The 24,608-nt window shown below is 42.6% G+C and overlaps 1 protein-coding gene across 4 annotated transcripts in view; it reads left to right on the top strand.

Moving 5' to 3' along the window:
- The window catches only part of abr (ABR activator of RhoGEF and GTPase), a 152,073-nt gene that overhangs the window by 109,795 nt on the left and 17,670 nt on the right, over positions 1-24,608 (top strand). For 3 of the 4 annotated variants that reach the window (XM_058382781.1, XM_058382783.1, XM_058382784.1), the window contains 2 exons: positions 4,922-5,019; positions 5,101-5,232. In XM_058382781.1, coding sequence (XP_058238764.1) covers positions 4,922-5,019; positions 5,101-5,232 — 230 coding nt within the window. Of the gene's footprint in view, positions 1-4,921; positions 5,020-5,100; positions 5,233-21,316; positions 21,749-24,608 lie in introns of those variants that run through there. The other variant, XM_058382785.1, reaches the window with a different exon arrangement.

Here is a 24,608-nt window from a genome sequence, read left to right on the forward strand (position 1 = left end):
CTGTCACTGTTCTGATTGTTTAATGTTTATTACTATAGCGACAGTCAGTTCTCCATTAAGCAGTGAGCCACTGTGCAGATTTCCTTTTAATATGCAGAACATGCACACGCTGTGTTATCGTGCATTAACAGCATTAACAGCTTTAGCTGTCGCATATGGCGACCTCACACTGTAGATTAGATTGAGTGTGTGTGTGTGTGTGTGTGTGTTTGTGTGTGTGTGTTTGTGTGTGTGTGTGTTTGTGTGTGATAACAATCAGGCGTCTGTTTTAAAGTGGTACAGAAGAGATCAGATCAGATCAGTTCCCTCAGAAAGGCTCGCTTGCACTAACAACTCCACTGACGTCTCTGAAAAGAGGCATTGTGAGTGTGTGAGTGTGTGTGTGTGTGTGTGTGTGTGTGTGTGTGTGTCTCGCATCTGTTGCTTTTCTTTGTTTCTTCGCCCCCAGCTTGGCGTGTGGTTTACATTCATCATTGATTTGCCTCGGCATATGAGAATACACTGCAAGCACACGTTTCATCTGTCTCCCATTCACCATACTGCAACAGTGTGAGAAAGAGACAGAGAGAGATACTGGAGATACAGAGAGAGATACTGGAGATACAGAGAGAGATACTGGAGATACAGAGAGAGATACTGGAGATACAGAGAGAGATACTGGAGATACAGAGAGAGACAGAAAGAGAGAGAGAAAGAGTGACAGAGAGAGAAAGACACACTCATTTGATAGATTATACTATGATAATTTACTATAGTAATAATAATAATAATCATCATCATCATCTTGATGTGAATAGCAGCTTGAAATTCATCTTTACAAGAAATAAAAAAAATTTAGCAAAAGTAAAAAATAAATAAATAACAAGAATTAATGAAAATTATTATTATTATTATATATTAAGACAGAAAATGAGATGCTGGTGACAGACGGACTGTTTACAGCTGATAACAGGAATTGACTTTTCCACACCTTCCATGACACTGAATGCAACAATAAACGGATAAAAACAGCCTGACTCTTTCATAAAGAGATAATGGCACCATTATTTTTGTTTTAAGTGACAAGAAATGATGACATCATTGTGTTAAGCACTGTCTACCCTCTTCCTCATATAAATAATAATAATATAACAATTTAAAATAAATAAATAAACACATCATTTTTGCATATAAAATAACCATCTGATCTATAATTCCAGCATTCTTATCTTTCTTAACATCAGTTGTTTGGGGTTTTTTTTTTCTTTTCTTTTCCAAACCATGTCTTTTTAATTTTCTTCATTTTTTATTTTATTTTACCTTCCTCTGTTTTCTTATTTTAGCTCTTTTTTTCTTTTCTTTTTTTTTAATTCCCTGCTTTGTGTAATTTCACCACACCATCCTGGCATTTCAACAAAATATGGTTTCCTTTTTCAGCCTATAATCGAATCCAGACCTCTTCTCTCTCTTTCCGTTCCATTTGTTTTTTTTTTTTTTTCCTCTTGTTTATTAACGTTAGCAAATCTGTGTTCGGAAAAGAAATTCAATTAGGACTATTTAATCGCGCGTGAAAAAGCGTGCGCTCCAAAACCGTCGGCTTAAAATAGACCACGAGCTGTTAAAAAAAAACCAAAAAAAAAAAAACCCGTGTTGCTGCTCTTAGATACACGAAACGTTATCATGCTTTTAATTGTGAAAAGAAAGCAGACGCACGGACGAGGATTTCTCCCGCTTCTGGCTAGCTCATTAGGAATGTCATAATTTCCCACAACTGCGTCACTCCCCGGTCCCGAGCTCCAACATATTCCTTATGCAGCAGCAGCCATCACAAAGTGATGACCACAAGCATTTGAACCTCCAGCAGTCGCACATCTGCGTGAGCAAACATTACAAAACCCCAAACCCTGGTTCTGCTTATTTTTCCGCTCTTTCTTTCCTCTTTCGAAAAAAAACAAAACAAAACAATCGCTTGTATTCTGTAAAACCAGCTTTTGTGTTCTGTAGAAAGTCAAGCTTTTCTGGTTGCCAAAGCAGTGGCACTGTTGCTAGATCAGCTTTTTCTCCTCTCTCTCTCTTTTATGAGTATGTTAATAGCTGCAGACATCACTTTCAACACACTCTGAAGCTCGAACCCCTGCTGTGCTTCATTTTTCATTCATGCTGGGGTTTGGCACTTCTTTACCAGCCGTCTCTCTATCTGTCTGTCTATCTATCTACAGCGCTGTAATAAACGTCCTGGAAATTTGTTCTACAATGTTCTGCTTTTAATGAAGTAACTTAATATTTGTGGTCTGTTTTTGTTGGAAGGCACCAATCTAGAGAAGCATCTAAACAAATTCGAACCCTTTCTCTCAATACATTCGGTTTATCTGATATTTTCAATCAGTATAAACAAATTCAGGACACTGTTGTGGCTCTGTATGTAGAGTATCCTGACTCTGTTTTAGCTGCCGGTGAGCAGCGTGATCGGAAAGGTGAAGGGTCCAAACCTCCTGCTTGGTAAACGATTCACTTATTTGTGAGACATCACAAATAAATGAACAAATGCATCCTCAAAACAGGCCATTTTTTTGCCCTCTGCTAAAAAGAGTTAAGGCCACTGGATGCATCATGGAGCATTTTTATCACTATCGTCTATAAGCGGCGAAAATGTCTCACCACAGACATGGAGAAAATATGCAGTGTCACTCCTCGCATGTGGCGTCTCCTGTGTGTCTGGACTAAGGGGTGGGGTGGCATAAAGAAAGCCAAGAATATCCAATGCTGCCTAAATTTTGCAAGACAAATGCATCCAGCTATCCTAAACAATGGCTTCTAAAAGATATGTTTTGTACAAATATAACTGCACATCATGGACTATACATAGAGTGAAGCATGGTGGTGGAAGCATTGTGATTTATAGAAGCTTCTCATTTGGGACAAGGGTGCTAATCCCTTCAGAGATGAGAAAAGCAACACATTTTAAGGCATTTTGGCACTGTCATACTGACTAGTGTTTAAAAAGTGTCTGAAGATGAGGAGGAATTGTTTTGCAACACTATGGTCTCTGCTGAAATGAGCGAGAACCCTTGCAATTAGTCCCAGCTTGGCATGGGGTGGTGGTTCAAGTGGTTAAGGCTCTAAGTTGTTGATTGGAAGAATGGGGTTCAAGCCCCAGCACCACTAAGCTGCCACCGTTGGACCCTTGAGCAAGGCCCTCAATCCCCCCTCCCTTCCCTGTTTCGGGGTGCTACATCATGGCTGACCCTGTGCTCTGACCCAAGGATGGGATATGCGAAGAAAGAATTTCACTGTGCAGTAATGTACAGTATATGTGACAAAGGCTACTTTAATGCAAAAAAGACTTAAATGCAAATACTTGGGTCAGACCTCCATCCTCCAGCAAACCAGTAGGATGACCTAAAGAAAGGTTGGGCACAGGAGATCCTCTGGACTGTCCAGGAATAAACTATTTTATATATTTAACTTGACCAAGTTTAAATCTGCCATGATATTAATCATGAAGGCTTCAGTAACCATTGTTCTGATATGACACAAATCTTCTCTTCTCCCTCAGCCTTTCTTCCATGCTCCTCAGCTCACTGCTTTTCTATCTGTTTACCTTCTTCACCAGAACTGGGTTTCTGTGCCTGGTGTTGCTAAAAAAAAAAAACCCACTCCTCCTCCTCAGGTCTGGATCATCTGTATATCAAACGTTGCTTGTAACATACTTTTAAAATACCGTACTTACTTACTTTCATTATTTATTTATTTATTTATTTATTTATTTATTTATTTATTTATTTATTTAATGGGGTTAATACACATTAATTGATGTCTGAATTCATGTGTCAAATTTAGCCAAAGGTCTTATTTACATCTGCTACACCTGGGCAGGTGGGTGGATGGATGGGTGGAATGAATAAATAAATAAATAAGAGGACATAAAGAATATATTTTTTAAAAATGTCTACCTAACAGATAAAATACACCAAAAAAACAAAACTAGACACACCCATTCCCAACACTGTAAAATGTATTTTTTCTTGCTTAGATTTGTAAAAAAAAAAAAAAAAAAAATTCTATTTAAATTTATTTAAAAAAAGGATATTCTATTAGTTTGTTTGTGTCTGAATGTATTTCAAGTACAATGTTGTCTGAAAGTCTTAGATAAAAATAAATAAATAAAAGAGTTAAATTTAAATAATTTAAAACGGGAAATAAACAAAGCTTTAGAATTGCGAAAAATAAAAAACAAAGAACGTAAATTTAAATTGTTTAATCGTGAGTTTATGTAATTTACCTCAAATGGACTCCAGTGTAAATTTAATACAGTTGAACTGAAAGTCCTGACTATTTTCCTTTAATTTGTCCTCACTAATTAAATTTTGAAGCAATAGAGCAGCTGGATTTGTTCATTTATTATTAATATTTCATCATTTACATACGCATCACAGTCGGGAATCAGTGCCTATACACATTGTTGGCGTGAGGCTCAGGTCTTGATGTTCAGCACACACTCTACATGGCTTCCAGGTGAAAGGTCAGACGGTAAAGCAATCAGTCACGGTGTCATTGAACGCTTGGTGCAATGAATCAATCTAAACTGTGTGTGTGTGTGTTTGAGAGACATTATTGCGATAGAGACATTGACATGTGATGCTGTTTGAACCGCAGAGTCAGCTCCGAAGGGGTCGACCTCCCCTGGTGTGTTTGTATCCGAAAGTCTTTCCTCAGCTTCGACACACAGAGAAGTGTTTACTGCAGAACGTTCATTGCTTGAAAGCTTAGATCCATTCTATAATCTGCTTGTCAGCAAGTCGCCCGCTTCGATTAGCAATCGCTTTACAGCAGCTGACTCTTTTACTCCTTGCTTGTTGATAGCGACGTGGTATCGGAGACGCTTTTGTCGAATTCTGTAGCGCTGATGTCCTTTCTTTTTATTCATCTTTGTCTTTCTCAGATCTCTACTGCACACTCGAAGTGGATTCCTTCGGCTACTTCGTTAGCAAAGCCAAGACCCGGGTGTTCCGAGACACCACCGAGCCGCACTGGAACGAGGTATTTTGTAAACATTTTATTTCCAGTCTACCCCAATTTCTGGTAGTTTCTTTCTTTAATTTGAGTTGTGTCTTTTCGCAGGAGTTCGAAATTGAGCTGGAGGGCTCGCAGTGCCTGCGCATCCTGTGCTATGAGAAATGCTACGACAAGTCCAAGCTCAACAAGGATGACAACGAGATCGTAGACAAGATCATGGGCAAAGGGCAAGTGCAGGTAGGAGGAACTGATTAGATTTCATAACTCAGTGCATACACATGCTAACTATTCTTTTGAGGCAAAGTCTTCATTAACAGGATGTGAGCCATAGTTTTGGGATGATGGGCAGTTACAGGAAACTAGCATCATACGAGTTAGCCAGACCAAATAGTGTATCAACGATATCCGCTGCACCAGTTCTAATGCTATTGTCATCATCCGTCGTGTTTTTAACCTGACACCAGAAATTATTATTCCAAACGCGTTCCTCTCCGCCTCCTCCGCCTCCTCCCGAATCTAGGGCAGCGTTCGAGAGCCGGAAAGCGGGGTGAAGTTAATTGCAGGGCCTGATTCTCTTGTTTATGCTTTCCCCTTGTCTCTGGGGAAACACAGCCACGGGTGAACTGTAAGCCGAGAGAATTCTCTTAGCTTCTGTGAGATTTCACTCAACCGCGCACACACTTCGTAAACAGCACCTTAGCACGTGTTATACAGGTGTCTGACTCTGAAAATTAGCGTGACAAGGAACTATTTTTATTCAATGTGTCAGTCGAAGTTGCACAGACAAAATTGCTTTAGAGCACAGATGGAATCGGTCAAATATCAGCCGTGTCTTGTGCTGAAATGGGAAAAAATGTCAGATTTCTCCTAAAGAGATTCCTCCTAAAAAGAATAAAGACCTGGAAGTCCATCTAATGCTTTTTAAGTCATAAGACATAAAGGACAAGCTTAATAAAAGTTTTGTTCCCTTGCCCAGAGTGTTAACTTCCTTCCTAACACCTCTTGAATACAGAATTCCCTCTACCACAACCCCCCCCCGTTGCAACAGATGGGTTTGCTTTGCTTTGGCTCGTCATATGAATCAGGCTTTTCATTCAAATAAGGTCACTTACTGAGACATGAAGGTCCTACAATTCTTGCTGACACTGGAGCCTACTTTACTGGAACATATCACATTCATTACAGCTCTGGAGTTTACAAGCATCCGAACAGGAAACTCGCAGTTTTCAGTTAATCGCTGCAAGATCTCTGATGCACTACATACCTGGAAGACGGCGCAAAGAACCATGGGTTAGTTAAAGATTCTGGGAATGCGCTAAGCTCAGAAATGCAGACTCTTCGCCGCTAATCTCGGTTTCCATGCAGCTGCTCCGTGCAGAGACCTCTTTTTTTTATGTGTGTTTGAGAATGTGATTACATAAGAGAAAGTTTGTTGCCGAACTGTACAGAGATGCCTACCATGAGCGGGCTTGTTTGTCTATCTCCACTTCATTCCTGATTGATCTCCCCCCTCCACTCTTTTCCTCACTGTGGCTTTGGCAGCATTGTGTATACAACCATAAAATGAAAACAAGCAGGGAACATTGCTCTTGCAGGCAGTGGAGAGATATTTTCACCACATGTGGAGCTGGCATGGCCTGAAAGAAGGAAAATGCTGAAAGGATAGGATGTGCTGTCCTGAAATGTCCTAAAATGCTGGGAACATCTGAGGTCTGGGGGGACTGGAGTGCCTGAGCTTCACACAGAGAAATATAAATACTACAAGGAGGAGGGTATGCTAGAATAGGTCAGAATAGATAGTCCTGCTAGGCAAAAACCTTTTGATATGTAAAGTTGTGGTCTTATTTTGTTTCCTGATAGAAAACACTCCACAACTGACTGACCAAACGGTCGGGTTAACCCAGTAGTTTAACTTGGTTAAACCTCACTTGGAAGGTTGTTTTTCACACAATAGTGCAACAGAAAGGCGAGTTAAGCACAAGTGTCGAGCCAAATTGATGGTTCAAGCAATCGGTGCAAAAGAAATGTAACCCGATGTTGGAACAGAAGGGTTAGTTTGAGTCAGTGGTGGACCAAGTAGTTTGACCAGGCAAAGTTAATGCAAAAAAATGGATAATTCATAACAGATAATTGGTTCACACCAGTTGGTTTGAGCCACAGTGAAAGCTTTGCTTCATTGGCTTCCCCAATGCAAAAATATCGCTTTAAAAATAGTCTAAAACTAGCATCATCTACTGTTAGCAATTTTTGCATCCTTAAATAACACTAGTTAGACCATCCCAGTTTAGAACCAGTGAGCAAATCCACTGAAAGATACACTGCAGAAGATTTAGGTTGCGTGAATATTTATTGTGACAACTATATAAGAAGGCGTAGCTTCATTAAAGAGCACGATGGAATAAATGGAGGTGCATGCACAAGAGACCGTCTCATATATGCCTGTTTTCTCCATATCACTGAGGAATGATGTGACTACCTTGCAGTAGCAAACATTCCAGCGCTGACAGAGCTGCTGTTTTCTTAACTGGTCAAGCCAAGACGGAAAGACCCAAGATTTTCCCTTCAGTCCCTTGAGAGTTCCACATTTATTGACCGAGTCTGTGGCTTCAGCATCTGAAAAGGCCTTAAATGGTCAAGTCTCTATTTCGAGCTTGTTGCTTGCGAGTGACATTTGAAGTTTTTTTAGAAAGGGAAAGTTCATATATTTCTTTTATTGTGCTTGCAGTGGGATTTGACCAACTTTGTTGTCTTGAAAGCTACTGGAAGATGCTGTATGAAGTGAATAGAGAGTCTTTCTTTGAACGTTCTAGCTAAACAAGAAGTGATCTGTGGCGCCTCAACTTTCCTACTTGGTCTGTTTTGTTTGCCTTGTTTTCTTCTACCGCAGAGTTAACCTCTAAACCCTGGGGACCACCATGGTAATTGGGGGTCAATCAGCTGCTAATGTGGCCCATGATCTCTTTCAATGGAAGACACTAATGGTGCTTCAAGGGAAGCAACAGAGAGCAAATCAATGCCAGTTCAATAAACACGTCCGACCGTGTACACCCTGTCAGTCAAATCTTCGCTACAGCGTGTTACGTAGGAGTGGATTGAGATAAACACTCTGCATTCAAGGTTTTTACTTGATCAGACAATCTATTAATAATAAACGAAACACTTCCTTGTGATTGTTCAACTTTTTCTAAACTTAGTCTCACTGGGGACATGTTATGCAACAGAGGGGTTGTTGAACCTAGTACTTTTTATACATGAATTATTGCAGATACAGAGTTTCTACTTGCTACTGTATGTTTTGCTTGCTATCCTATCTTATCTTTGCTGTCTCTCTACCACGTAGCCACTGTTCCCTCAGGTGAGCTCATGTACTGTTTGGATCTCTGCATTATCATTGTTCTTTATTTTTGGCCTTTTGTGTTGCTTGCAGCTGGTACATTGCCCAGTTGGGGTTCTTAAGAAAGCTTTCTCAGATCTGAGTTTAAGGATAAAAAGTTCTCACTTGGCTGAAAGCACTCTCCCACCAAAGCTTTTCATATTTGAACCTGGATGTGGCCAGATGGTGGAAAAAAGAACGAGTCTTGTGAGCCACTGACATTGGAAGTGGTAGAAGCCATGAGATCTGATCTAGCAATTTAGTGTTAAAGATAAAGAATGGACCCAGAACTGCACCCTGGGGAACCCCAGTCAGTAGTAGTGCTGGAATTGAAACTCTTCAGGCTACATACCCTGAAGATAAGAACCAGATCTCCTGATGCCGCAATAGACGCAGTATCTAGTGATTCACTCTATCAATGGCTGCTGACCGGTCAGAAAATGATAGGAACAGACGATACTTCTGGATACTCATCAATTCAGAATCCATTTATTGCCCGATATAGATCGTTTAACTCGGAATCCACCGTGACACTGTCTTAAAATCACCCTAATGCCAAGTGAAATTTGATCAAGATTCTGGATGCTTTGTGCATGAGTATACACAGTCTCATATCAAGTTGTGGTGTTAGAGAGACATTTAATGGTAGTAATAAAGCCACTTAAGCCTAGGATCAGGACCTCGGCACACGTTGGACCTCCTTCTTCTCAGCACAGAGACGTGCAATTACCCCAAAGATCATTTACAGAGTTACTCATTCATGTGTCGTCAACATTTCTGCTTATTCTGCCTCTGTGTAAGCAGATCTACTGAAATCCAGAGAGAAATGAAAGAATTTCCCACCTTGTTCCATTTCTATATAGGGAACTTCATGTAGTAATGGCTTTATTTTATTTTTTATTTTTTTTACAGCCATGTGTGTGTGTGTTCCCATAAAGGGAACAATATGTTATGCCATAAATCACACCCTTGAGCCCATCATGTTGTTTTGCAATATGTCATGTGACCTTTTTTTACTCAGTCACCATCAGGGGATTGGTAGACAAAGCCAGGCCTGTCAAACCTGACAGATGGGGTTGCTGGGGTACACACACACACACACACACACACACACACACACATATCCATATGCGCATTGCCCTTGGACACACACAAATTTGGCCCTGGGGAAAAACTCTTACTAATTGGTGGCAGACAAATTTATTCCATGTAATTGATATGTGTGTGATGGCTGCTGGTGATATTTGAAGTGAAGCTAAAATGTAATGCGTTCATAATCAAGGATTAATCAAGACAGTCCATCACCAATGACCACTCCCACTTTCCATCCCACGATCTCCATCTTATTCCTAATGTGTGACACTCGTTTATTACACACCAGCTACCTAGCATGGAGGGTGAAGGCTAACACATACTTCCACCAAAAACACGTGAAGCTAGCCAGCCACATCTTTCCAGTCTGCTGCTCATGCTGTGTTGCCGGGCAACTTAACACACTGGGGCATAGGTGCTATTCTGCCCTCTTCCTCATACTTGAGCTTATATAGATATACCCTTTTCTGGCTAGTATCCCTGCGATTGATGGGGGACAGAGATTTTGCCACCCTTCCACCAGGAGATCCCGGCCAATTTGTCTCCCTGTGGCATCAATATTTATCCTCATTAGATCCGTTCCACAGCAAGTACCATAAATAAAATCCAAAATCCCCCAAATCCACCCTAATCTTGTTTTTTTTTTTATCACTCTCGGCTCACTTGAACTCGGAACAGTACGTTCTCCTTGCCATAAATCTGTCTGTGATTCACCATCTCAGCTTCTTGTTGTGTGTGTGTGTGTGTGTTTCTGGGATATCTGGGTCACATTTTAGTCAAAAAATCCCGTCATTTAGCTCCATTTCTCATGCGCCGAGCTGCCAGTAGGATCTTTCTAAGACAGGTTTGGCTTCAGTGTGTCATCACTTTATCCTCCTTTAATTCCTGACGGCATGAACAATGGACCGCCGAGATGTTGCCTGTGTTCGTGTGTGTGTGAGAGAGAGAGAGAGAGGCAGAGCGAGTGTCTGAGGTTTTCGTATTTAAGCACTGAATAGAGGATTATGGAAGTCCTGCATGATATAAAGGGCTGATAAATGACTGTACGAGAATGTGTGTGTGTGTGCGCGGGGGGTGGATAGGGCATGGATATGTGAATACGAATGAGACGAGGGGGGAGGAGTCACAGATGGGGTTTAATTATTCGCCTGATATTAACGTTACTCTGTCTTGTATACGCCTGAGGAAGGAACTAATAACCCAAAGCAGGGGTTTATGTCATTTTTGTTTAAACGCTAAATTTAACACCCAGAACCGGAGTGAGATCCAAGAGCAAAGAGTGAACATTCATCACATCACGACTGTAAAATTGTTAGCGTGCGAAGACGGGTAATGAACGGAACAGCGTGAGGGGAGAGAAGAAGAAAGCAAACGGCAGGATGGGGAACAAAGGAAGAGGGAGATGGAGCGCTGATGAGCGATGTGTCAGCATGCCAAGATTATAAATCAGAAAAGGTGCCATGCAGCCCCTCTCTACCTCTTCACCTTTCCCCCTCTGGGACACACACACACACAACCCCCAATACACAGCCTTTTATGTGCTGAAGTGCTTCACTGTAATGGCATCTCCAATAACACTCAATTGACAGAAGCACAGATTCAGCAGGATTGTGGACGAGCTCTTAATATTCCAGATAATAAAAAGTGTGTGTATATGTGTGTGTGTGTTGTCCTCAGCTCACCTATACACTCCAACTGTGCGTAACCTTTGGCGTCTCATCGCTGTGTCTAAATAGATTTTTGTGCTCCGGATATCAGCCAAATCTTCCCTTTTCCGACCAGGTCTCTTAAAGGGCCAGCGCACACATTTTCACTAAGGGATGGTTATGTACTAACTTATAGTATAAGAACATATTGACTCCTAAAGATGAATTTTGTCCCTTTTGGCATTCCATATATTAACACACAGGTTCGTCGGGACTGAAGATGAGTTTGGTGTTTCAGACATTTTTTATCAAATCGAGTCCAAGGTATCAGATAACGTATTTCAGCATTTCACACCTGTGTGTGTGTGTGTGTGTGTGTGTGTGTGTGCGGGTGCACATTTGGGGAGCAGACCCTGTTAAGAAATAGCAAGAATGGTTGGCACTGAAGTGACATGTTGAAGCCAGGAAGAATTTCTTTCTTTCTTTCTTTCTTTCTTTCTTTCTTTCTTTCTTTCTTTCTTTCTTTCTTTCTTTCTTTCTTTCTTTCTTTCTTTCTTTCTTTCTTTCTTTCTTTCTTTCTTTCTTTCTTTCTTTCTTTCTTTCTTTCTTTCTGAGAGAGAAAGAGAGAGAGAGAGTTGTGACCTTATGGGGACATGTGTCTACATTTTTCCTTTTATTTGGTAGGAAAAAAAGAGGTTCCATATTGTTATGTCCAGGGCAGGTCCTCACAAGGATAGTATGGGGTGTGTGTGTGTGTCTCGGTCATTTCATTCTTGGTCTCTTCATCTGGGTGCTATAATAGAGATTGATTATGGTGGTCACTGTGCCGCTGGGATGTGTAAATCATTGTGTGTGTGTGGAGAATGTGGTAAGGGACATGAGGTGAAAGGTGGTGCTGTGTTAACACACAAAGGGAAAGAAGGGAAGAAAAGACACAGATAAGAAGCTTGAATCGGCAGCAAATTCACCGTCTTTCTCATTTTTCTCTCTTCATTCTCTCTCTCTCTCTCACACACACACACACACCAGAAGGTTTGCTCTGGCCAGCTTTCTAATAAGATTTCCTTCTGAATGCTCCTTTTTTCCCCCCTAAATTTGTACCTCAGGGATAGAACATATTGTTCAGTCTGTTCAACTTGATATTGCACACTTCTCCACTTCTTTTTCTTTCTTTCCTTATTTTTTTGTAATTATTTGCACGTCTCTCTCTCTCTCTCTCAGGTAGATTGACCTTCTCTCCATTAAGCTCTCTCTATAAAGCACTCTTCTCCTGACTGGCTAAGGTGACTAAACACTGATCATTGAGCCATGTTATTGTGATAAATGAAAAGTGGATGCTTTCAGCATGGCTCGGGGTTCGGAGCCACACACGGAGCTCTACGTGTGTGTGTGTGTGATCATGTTCTCCTCTAGACACCGTTTAGACTCGTTTTCTGTTTGAATTATGACCTGGTTAAATGATTGCTGATTGGTCAGAAGGTATTGATTATAGACTGAAAGACAGACATGCTTTAAAGTAGACAGTTATTTTAGCATTTAGGGAAGGAGACTCCGAGCTCTCCCCTGTACACCTAAGCTGTTCTGTAATGTTCAGGAGACAGTGAGAGACAGAGTTGCAGCAAGAGTCATTCTGAAAGGTTAGACTCCTGGAGTCCAAATCTGACTCCTGAATTTCACTTTTAAAGTCTGACTCCTGAATCTGACTCCTTAATCTGGCTCCCGAGTCTCACTCCTGAATTTCACTTCGGACTCGGACTACTGAACTGACTCCTGAATTTCACTTCTGAACCTGATTCCCAAATCTGACTCTTGAATCTGACTCCTGAATCTCACTCTTGAATCTGACTCCTGATTTTTACTCCTGAATCGGACTCCTGAATCTGGCTCTTGATTTTCCCACCTGAATCTGACTCCTGAATTTCACTTCTGACCTGACTCCTGATTTTGTCTCTTGAATTTCACTTCTGAATCTGACTCCCAGATCTGACTCCTCAGTCTCACTCCTGAACTGAATACTTAACTGACTCCTGAATCTCACTCCTGGATTTCACTTCAGGATCTGACTCCCAAATCTGACTCCTGAATCTGATTTTTGAAATTGACTCCTGAATCTGACTGCTGATTTTCACCCCTGAGTCTGACTCCTAAATCTCACCCCTGAATCTGACTCCTGATTCTCACTCCTGAATCTCCCCCCTGATTCTTACTGTGCTTATTATGTTTCAGGGTACGTTTTCTGCCACGGGTTACTCTTATTAACATTCCCTATGTGTTATTAATGTCCAGATTAAGTATGTGAAAGACTCTCACTGGTCACTTTAATGTAACCGATAACAGGAACTAACTTTTTGTGGATGTTCTGCAATATTATAAATCTATTATATAAACAGATCAATGTCTGACGAGTGTAGTTTGAGTGCATGGAGTTAAGATTATAAGCGAGTATGAAGATGCTAGGATGTTTTCTCTGTCTCCTGCTGTTATTTATTGAATTAGCAGCTTGCGGTATGCCTCAAGGCTCCATTTTGGGTCCAGAACTGTTCTCTCTAGATGTAACCATCTGGTTGTGTTCTTCAGTGGCATGAGGAAATCTGTCATGGAGAGTCATGGTCACTCCTGAATGAGCTTCGTGATGGTTAGCCTAGGCTAAAGAGCAAAGACAAACCTTTTTGGTACACATGTGCATGTCCCTGTAGCGGCTGTAGTCCAGCTGCGGTCAGATTTCAGCATTTCTTTCCGTCACAGAAGCAGAAAGGGCAACGCGAAGACAGATTTATTTACTTAGAAGACCGTAACTCGAGTGCTGCAGTGTGTGTTTAACTCGTCCCTTGTTTTGTTTGTGACTGTCTGTGTTTGATGAACATTGTTGAATTTGCTCTGGTGGTGGTGTGTGTGTGTGTGTGTGTGTGTGGAGTGAGCAACAGTCACCATTGTGTAACTTACATGGACACGTTGATTTTATGTTTTTCATTTAACCTCACTTCAAGTAAAAGAATATAAACACACACACACACACACACAGTCTGCAGTCATTCACTCATGTTTCACATTTCAGCCTCTAAACATGAGCCCTCACTTGTATGACCTGTACCTGAATCTGACTTCTGAATTTCACTCTTAAATTTGACTCCTGATTCTGACTCCTGAGTTTCACTTCTGAATCTGACTCGTGAATCTCACGACTGAATCTGACTCCTAAAGCTCACTCCTAAATCTGACTCCTAAAGCTCACTCCTAAATCTGACTCCTGAATCTGACTTCTGAATTTCACTCTTAAATCTGACTCCTGATTCTGACTCCTGAATCTGACTCCTGAGTTTCACTTCTGAATCTGACTCCTGAATCTCACTACCGAATCTGACTCCTGAAGCTCACTCCTAAATCTGACTCCTGAATCTCACTCCTGAATCTCATTCCAAACTTTGACTCCTGAAACTGACTCCTAAATCTGACTCCTGAATCTCACTCCTAAATTTGATTCCCAAATCTGACTCATGAATCTGACTCCTGAATCTGACTCCTGAATCTCCTTCCTAAATCTGACTCCTGATTCTTACTGTCCTTATTAACTTCCTGTTCTAGCTTTACGGGCTTGCTGCCTTGTCTTATTTTCCCATCAGACTCCAGGAAAAGAAGTCCAAATGGGTCAAGACCCAAATAGATGCAGTATATCTGACACACTCGGATCTCTCGGATCTCTTGGATCACGCTCCCTAATCTGGAGCAGCACACAGAACATGACTGACCTGCAGCTATGTGGGGTTTTTATTTGTATCAGTGCTGAACGTTCCAGGAACACGGAAAGGAGCGAGACACTGCACACTCGGGTTATAGGATATTTCTGGGTCATAGCATTTGGTTTACTTTGGCCTCTTTTGTGACTCTCTGCTGTGTGTCTGTAGGGGTGTGTGTGAGAGAGAGAGAGAGAGAGAGAGAGAGTGTGAAAGGGCAGAGGGAACAGACGGGTATGAAGCTCTGCGTGTGAATAATGGATGAGAACATGGCATACGTGATAAGCCCTTACATTTCAGCCTGCATCTCTTATTCGGTGTGTGTGTGTGAGAGACAGAGAGAGAGAGAGAGAGCATAATCTCACTGGGTACCTCTGGAAGGTATATGACCATAAGGTCATGTTTTTTCCTTACTTCTGCCAGCGTAAATCCAAAGAGACGCATTTCTAGGACATGAGCAGTGCAAGTTTTCTCGTCCTAATTCTTCACTTCCTGTAATTCGTCCAGTGTCCATCATGTACACACTCACTGGTTTCAGCATCTCACATTACTCACCTCTTCCTCCAGCTTTCATCCTGGTGTTAGTCCTCCTGTTCTTTCACTCTCTCAATCTTTTTTCCACTCATCGTCTCAGTGACTGCAGTTTGTTCCTTTTGGAAGCAGCCTCTTATGTAATACCTACTGAAGTGTGTGTGTGTTCAGTGCTTCCTGACTAAGTTTACTGCTGCACTGTAGCTGAGAGAAGGAAAGTAAATGATGCAGGAAAGTGCATGCGGGTGCACAGGTCATGCTGGATGTATATTATTGTGACACACACACACACACACATTTCAGCATACATCATTAATGTGAAAAGAACTGTGTGGTGTTATTTTCTCAGTCAAACTGGTGATGGTAGCATCACACTGTTACGCTATATCAGGATATCGGAATGTTGGAAGAAGGAAGGAAGTGATGGATGGATGGATGGATGGATGGGAGAAAAAAAAGGAGAGGAGAGGACAACTGACAGACATGAAAAGCAAGATAAATGAGTGGAGAATGGAATGGCAGGAATGGCAAAAATATATGGATGGATGGATCAAAGAAAGAAAAGAATAGAAAAAAACTGGAAGGAATGAATGAAAGGAAATAAAAGGGGAATGCGTGGATAAGGAGGCAAGGAAGGAAGGAAGGAAGGAAATAAAGAAAGAAAGAAGGAAAAAGTTAAAGATGAAATTAAAAGATGGATGGGAGAAATAAATAATTAAACATGAAAAAAGGATTGATAGATGGAAGAAAAATTAATAATTAAAAAATATATGAAAAAGGATGGATGGATGAAAGAAAGAATACAGCAAAGGAAGATAAGGGTGAGTAGATGGATGAAGGAATGATAGATGAAGGAATATATGAAACAAATGAAAGAAGTAAAAGAAATCAAAGGGATGGATGGAAGGTGGAAGAAAGGTATTTTCTTTTTAAGGGGTAAACCAAATATCCCTGGTTGTTATTATAATTCTTATGTATTCCTACTATCATGGGGACCAGAAGACACACACACACACACACACACATCGCAGGACCTTCAGACCCTCTCGATGGCTACCAGCTGCTTGTTTCCATTGTTTCTGCCACAATGTCAGGGCGCCACTCCCTCAGGAGACTCGGGGAAGAATGTTCTGTCTGGATGCTTGCAGATTTGACATTTGTGTGTGTGTGTGTGTGTGTGTGTGTGTGTGAGAAGCACTACTGTCTCCTATAGAAAGAAAGCCTCAGGTATGTTAGAATCCACCGTGTAAGGAATAACACACAATGTCACTGTTAGGATGTTAGCACTGTAGGTTTGATTGTCCTCAGTATTTCTGCGTGTCCTCAGTATTTCTGCGTGTCCTCAGTATCCCTGCTAGCAGCGACATGCGTTCAGGTTACACCCTTTTACTCCAGCTTTATTCCATGGAGCAGCAGGTGAAAGTCATTATGAGTTGTGTTTGAGATGGATGTACCTGCTGTGCACACCGCGCTGCGGTTTTAATGCTAATTTGTCATCGTGTTCATATCGCGGGACGTCGGGAAGGGAGGAGGAGCACGAAGAGACAAAGTGTGACGAACGAGTGGTTCTCAGTGCAGCAGGACGGAGTAACCGCATTAGCACCGCGCTTTCGCCCTCGGCTCTTACCGCCGTTCCTCAGCGCCATGCTAACAACGTTAGCGGCTTGTTTTTGTAGGCTGTCGTTACAGATTGTGTTTGTTGTGTTGGACTTGAGTGAGGAGACACACCTTTAAGTACACAGGTCGAGTGGACAGCAAGGGTTCGGTGTTATACACACACACACACACTGATTTGCTTTATTCTCTACACACAATCGCTGACCTCTTTTTTCCGGCACTTGCTCCTCTCTCTTCCTCACTCTTTGTAAATTATTAACTCTTCAGGATTTTCTCAGCTCTCCATCCTCTTCCTCCTGAGTAGGTCACAGTGCACATGCTTGCATCAGCACACACACACCTACAGTATGTAGGGTACGTGAAATAGGAACACTGTAACTTTTTGTTGTTAAAAAATACAACATTCGATTCTCATCAAACTTTTATTCTATAAAGATTTTAGAGTTAAACGTGAGTTTTCTGAATTTCAGATTGTTGTATATAGAGTTGGAGCTTCAGTGGAATTGTAATCACTGTGTGTGTGTGTGTGTGTTAAATGTAAGTAGTGATGATGAAATTTATCTTAAAATATGAATGAATGAATGAATGAATCAGCCAGCTAACTTGGAATTTCCAACTTCCTACTAAAAAAAACACTCTCACCTCAGACTTCCTACTCAGTAACTCTGCTCAACCCCGAGTTCAGGAAGTGACGTGAGATCAAACTGTTTCCAGACTTTACAGTGAGTGGAGGATTGTTAAACTGTCAGTGAAGGGAAAGTGCGTCCATCTTTTAATATTCTATCCTCCTGTACTCCAGGGACTGCCTCTTTTTATTCATACGACTAGTGAAAGCCTGACTCACAAACCTCAGACTTCCTGTGCACAATATATATACGTGTGTAATGTGATGTCTGTCTGTGTGTGTGTGTGTGTGTCTGTGTGTGTGTGTGTGTGTCTGTGTGTGTGTGTGTGTGTGTGTGTGTGTGTGTGTGTGTCTGTGTGTGTGTGTGTGTGTGTGTGTGTGAGGGACAGTGGAATGCAAGTAAAGGGATTTGCCCAAGGAGACATATGGCATGCTATTTTGCGCTTCCTGTAGCTGTAGCTGTCCAAATGGTAAAATATGCAGAGCTTTTTATGGTATGGAGAGAGAGAGAGACAGACACAGAGAAAGAGAGGCCAAGAAAGAGAGACAGACAGACACAGACGCACAGACAGAGAAAGAGATAGACAGACAGGCATGAAGTGAGAGAGAGAGACAGACAGGCGACAGACACAGAGAGACATACACAGAGAGACAGACAGACAGAAACCGAGAAAGAGAGACAGATAGATAGATAGACAGACAGACAGACACCGAGAAAGATAGACAGACTGACACAGAGAGACAGACACCGAGAAAGAGAGACAGACTGACAGAGACACAGACAGATAGAGAGATAGACAAAGAGATATGAAGAGAGACACAGGCACAGAGAGACAAACTGTCAGAGATGGACAGACAGACACAGAGAAAGAGAGACACAGACAGAGAGAGACAGACAGACATGAAGTAATCGAGAGAGACAGACAGACACAGAGTGAGAGAGAGAGAGACAGACAAGACAGAGTATGAAAGGTGGATTTATGGGTAATTGAAAAGGTGTGGTATAAGGTTATATGAATGAAAAGCTCTGTGTGTGTGTGTGTGTGCTCGCGCGCGCGTGTGTGTGTGCTCGCGCGCGTGTGTGTGTGTGCTCGCGCGCGCGTGTGTGTGTGCTCGCGCGTGTGTGTGTGGTAAACCTTCCTTCTTCTATAAATCAGCGCTCCAGCACAATAACACACAGCAGGAACTCTCTTCTATCATCATTACTGACATGTCCACTGGTTTTGGGAAACACACGGATGCCTTGAGGGGACACAGGATACAGGACTACTCACTGACCGAGAATCTGAGAGGTGAACTGACCAGCAGCAGTGACTGGGAACACACCGGCCTCGCACCAGCGCCGTGACTCCACCAGACGGCTTTTCCTAGAAAGCCTCTCCAAGACAAAAGAGATGAGCGAGCCTCATGAATTAATCATCGCTCCCCCGCCGTGCTGCCTGCCTGCCTCTGTGTGTGTGTGTGTGTGTGTGTGTGTGTGTGTGTGTGATTTTGCTCATCAGATCGAACTTCAATTATCCTCTTATGATGTACGCTCTCTTTTTTTTTGTCCTGTCCTTAGTGTGGCTTCTTAATGTATTGATTTTTTTTTTTTGCTACTCCTGTAAATAAATCTGGTTTCCATGGCAACCAAGATGCTAATCAGTCAAGGTTGTGCCATGCCATGCTAGGTGGCTTGTCAGGTGGCGAGTGTGTGTGTGTGTGTGTGTGCGCGCACTCATAAACGACTCGGCTCGTATGTTAATGATCTCCGCTTTTGGTTCTTGAAGCCTAACAAAGCAACACACACACACACACACACACAGGAAAGTTCAAAGCCTCTTGCCTCCCTTCTTGCCCTTACTCCACCCCTCTCTCCAGTTTCCCTCTTATCATCACTATTATTCTCTCCATCATTCAGTCAATAAATGATGATTATCCATGTCTGAAACCTTCCCAATCTCATCCTCCTCCTCTTCATCTCTTTCTCCTTCATTTCTTCTCTCTCTCCATTTTATATCCATGTCCATCTCCTCTCTCTCTCTCTTCTCTTATTCTCTCTCTATCCCTCTCTTATTGTGCTGTCTCTGTCTCTCTCTCTCTCTCTGCTTCATCACAGTACCTCAGACAGACACAGTAACATTCTGTAATAAAGACCAGACCAGACCAGATCAGACTGTGTAACAGACAGCCACTCTGTACGTCCGTGTTGCGCAGAAAAGCATCTCGAGGGCAGATGAGCCACAGCAGCCGAAAAGCACATCCTGTCAGCCAAGAGCAAGAATCTGACACCGTCATGATGGAGAAAGTGGTCATGTCTGATGCCACGTGATTGGATTCTCTCTTGTTCTCGTGTTGTTTTGTTTCCACCACAAGTCACATGGTTTAAAGTTAAAGTCTGAAGTTGACATCAAGGGATGTTTCAGAAGGAAGGAACGTGGCTCTGATCAGCGCGTGTGTGTGTGTGTGTGTGTGTGTGTGTGTGTGTGTGTGTGTGTGTGTGTGTGAGGCATTATGAACGTTTTTATTAGACATATAAATAACAGCTGTGGATGGTGGACGCGGTGTCCGGTCCTCGCTGTGGTGACAGCTGTACAGATCCACTGCACTCGACTCCTCCACCTGCTACTGGGTATAAAAACAGCAGCCTTGACTCTGAATGTTTTGGAAACACGTACCAGCGGTCAGGCTATTCACGTCCAGACCATGAGCTGGACTTCACCTTAACCCTGGATCACTGTTATTTTTTCTCTCTCTCTCTCTCTGTGGCATCCTTCTCCATTTTTTTTTACACCCTCCCCTTTTTCCCAGACATTCCTTCCTCAACACGATGACGCAGACCCAGAACGAGGCCACCACTTTCTTTCTCTTTTTTTTTCCTTCGTCCCTGCTTTTAAAAATAGTGTTCTTACATGCCCTCCTTCTCCTCAGCCGTCTGGAGAGATCCCATGTGGAGTGGAGTGAAGAGCTGAGGTTCGATTCGGATTTATTATTTTTTTTCCATGTCGCATGTGGTGAGGATGATGGAGGAATCCATTTGTCTTTCCTCACGAGTCGTGTGTGTGAAATGAACGTGATGCGAGATCGAACGCGATTAAAATGAAAGGAAGTGGATGGAGTAACAGGTCACTTTTGAGAGATTTTTTTTAGACACTACCTTCATCAGAAATTTCTTTCTTGAACCCCTGCACAAAATCTGCTCCAAGACCCATTAGCCAACATCTTACTAACACACTTTTGGTCAGATTTTCCATTAAAAGCTTTCAATCCAAATGGACGCTCCTCTATTGTGTGTTTTCCGGTTTCCTGGAAACATGTAAGCTACCCGGAGTCGGTTGTGTGTTATAACACGGTTATAACATGGTTAATACAGTTTAATACTTCCAAGCATGGTTTACTACCGCTTTATAACAAATTGACGGACAGCTGGAAGGAATGATCAGTAATATGAGGTGACGGTGATGAGAGATAGAGCTAGATGAATAAAAAACAGCCTGCACAGCTGTCTGGAGAAACGAAAAGAAGAAGAAAAACGAGTCAAAGTTTGTAAAAAAAAAAAAAAAAAAAATGTGTTTATTCGCTTTACCTCCATCTTTCTGTCAAACGAAAAAAAAAAAGGCAGCTCTCGCAATCCTCCCTCCTCCGTTCATCCCTCCTTCCCTTAAGCCCTCCCCCCCTCCCTCTCTCCTCCTCCTTTCTGTGTGTGTGTGTGTTGCTGGGAATGGGATCGTCAGTGCAGCTGAGAGGAGCAGGAGAGAGAGAGTGAGAGAGAGATGCAGGCAGCTCCAGCAGGACCTTTCATCCGGAATGAATCTTGAGCACTTTTCTCATTTTCATCACCCCATCCGAGGCTGGAAGTTTACACTCCGAGGTTCATTTTTCTGCTGAAAGCTCTCTTTTTTCTTTTGGAAGGAACTGGGAATTTTCTGAAGTGTTGGATACTCTACAGGGGGGCGAGTCACCCCTCCGTCTTTACGGCGTATTGTGTAGCGTGTAAGTCAGGATGACGGAGATCGTGGTCACGGACTGTAACCTGAACTCGGTGTGCGAGTGCTTGGAGGAACGGTGTTGCGTGGACGAACCTCCCGCTACCAAGAGCCACTCCAACACGGGCGCTAAGCTGTGGGGACGAGTCCGGAGTAAACTCCTCCGTCAGAAGGTTCATGTCCCTTTTAACGACCGTGTGCTTTCTCCTCTGCTGTCTGTCCTTGTTGTTCTTGTGCGGCTTTTCTGTCTTTGAGTTTAAAGGGCACATCACTATTACTCTGTGTGTGTGTGTGTGTGTGTGTGTGGAAACAGAGGAGCTGTTTGTGGCTTGTCTTACTTTTTTCCGGCTCTCATCGCTCCAGGCGCTGAGTGATCCCATAGTTCGTCTTTTCCTCTTTTCCAGTCTCTAGTTTCATCACTCGCTCCTTTTTTTTCCATTCCCTTTAATCTTTCTCTTTCCGCTTCGCCCCTGTTCTACCACTCATTGCCTTTGTGGCTTTGTTCTCCTGACCCTCGGGTGTGTGTGTGTGTGTGATTGATCGTGAGTGGTTATGAAAAGCACTTGCAGGTTAATTATCACCTCGTTGTCTTCAGAGTCTGCTAATGAAGCAAGTTAACTGACATTTATACACACATCACGAACAGATGAGGATTTTTTTTTACATACAGGCACAGTTGTCGGCGCACACACACACACACACACACACACACACCTGTTTCCAGTCAGGGCCAGTGTCAGGACAGTGGTGCTGAATAGCAGTCGGTTTGTGTTTCCATTCGCACCACAGCTGCTGTGGGCTGCGTCCCAATCTATTTTAGAGCTCCTTTTTCCCGCCGAGTCTCTACAACACAAATTTTTTCTATATTAATGGAATCACCTAGCTCAGGAAAAGCTGCATTTTTTCCTTCTTTGGTTTTGTGCACTGCAGCATGACTCATTTCCCAGGTGTGTGTGTGTGTGTGTGTGTGTTAGCAAATCTAGGCCTCTCCACTTGGGATACAGGAAACATACTGTCATGGCTTTGAACAAGAAATTTATGTACATTATTTAGGACTGTGTGTGTGTGGGTACAGCTTAACAGCAGAGGCGCTGAGTCAGGAGTGTATCTGTTCTACTCCACTGACCTACAGCTCAGTGTGGATTATGGAAAAGCTCTCTGAAGCTCTGCACCACCTGTCCGATCTCAGATCTGTCGCATTAACCAATCACCTGGCCGACTGCATGACATCACAACTCCATCGGCTCTGACTGAAACCCGAGACCAGTCCTCTAGCGTTAAAGGGATACTCCGGTGTTTCTGCACCTAATCTCAGTCTAATGTATCTGTAGTGAATGAGGGAGTACTACAGTCAGGAATTGGGAGACTTTGGAGTTTTCTGCACGGAGGAAAGAACTTGTGGACTTGTGGAAATTCAGTTATAATGATTGGTTAGATCGATCAGACTAGGATCGGTTAGACCTGTTGGACAAATGAGACTTGGACTTGGTTAGATTAATCAGACTTGGACTGTATAGACCAATTAGACAGGAGACCTGTGATATTGAGTCCAGTGCCTGAATGAGGGCAGAGCGGCTCCTGACTGCAGCCTCCAGTATTCAGGCCACAGATACAATACACCTAATCAGACTTGTCTTCTCCGAGAGAGATAGAGAGAGAGAGAGAGACGCATTTTATTGAAGAATTCATGCAAATGTGTTTTTTATAACTGTTTATTGACTCAAGAATTCCATCTAGATTATAAGCAGGTCATCAATATAGAGGATTTCACGTTTTTGCTCAGTATGGGAAATTCCTCTGCAGGGAAATTCTTTTATTCAGGATCATCAGATGTAATAGATAAAGATTTTGCGTGTTGCTTCAACATAACTCCACCACACAGATTATTGATCTGATCTGAAGTCAGCAGCTTTCTAATTCCGGCATGCAGAAGGGAATCAGTGCACACTGGGGGGATTAGTGCTTACACAGGCATTAACGCTTCACACTCATCACCAGCTCTCTCTCTGTTTCACGTGACCACCATCACTGACTCGTACTGACAGACACACACACACACACACACACAGCCTCGCCTTCTCAACTGTTGCTTTCCTTCAGAAACACACACACACACACACACTCCTCTCACTCACAATAATCCATGTAAATAAACCTGTATTTGCCGTCCCGCTGCGTGACCTTCTCCATTTCACTCACACAAACACACACCTTTTTACTCGCCCCTCATTCTCTAGTCTTTCGCTCTGAATGGCTCTTTGAGGCGCAGCGGTCCGGGCGTGTAGGTGTGTGCACGCTGTTAGAGTTATGAATGACCTCTTGAAGCGCTTCTTTTCTTGACCGGGTCACCGCGTCTGACCATCAAAACCGGCTTTTCATATCACGTGTATGAATGTGTGTATATATAGAAATAGAGAGAGAAGAAGAACGAGGGATGCTCTTCGAGAGGTGAAGTGGTAGGTCATACACGATGGAGGACGCAAAGCAGGATTTCTTAATCCTTAATGAAATCCCATCGTCCACCTCCACACATTTTTAAAATGCCACTTCATCCCTAATGGCCGCTTTAACAGCTGGTATAAATCTTTTCTGGGCTGGCTAAGAGCAAAGCACCCCCTCAGGCCCCCCCCACATACACACACACATCTAAAACGGCATATTTGATTGGTCTAATTAGGTTGTCTGGGGGTTTGGATCCAATAATCCCATCTCGCCTTGGTTTTTAAAAGTAACCCCGTGTTCATTTTGCTCATTTCCTGGTCAGAGGTCACAGCTGCTCCTCTGCTTCCCATCTTCATTACCTGATGGGTTCATTATGCAAGCGTTAAAATTTAGTGCACGCTCCATTAGAGATATGAGCTTTTCGCTTCTTTGACGCAGCGAATAAGTCTGTCGGTCGTGTTAGAGCTCACATTTATCACCCGGACGTTTACAGCTCCTCCTCCGGTGTTTCGGATGAAGGATGATGGGAACGCTAACGAGTAAAGGCGTGAGTCAATTTCCTGTCGGGAGATTTTTGGGATTTTTATTGGA

Source organism: Hemibagrus wyckioides, linkage group LG28 (genome assembly GCF_019097595.1).
Source record: "Hemibagrus wyckioides isolate EC202008001 linkage group LG28, SWU_Hwy_1.0, whole genome shotgun sequence".
Lineage (NCBI taxonomy): Eukaryota > Metazoa > Chordata > Actinopteri > Siluriformes > Bagridae > Hemibagrus > Hemibagrus wyckioides.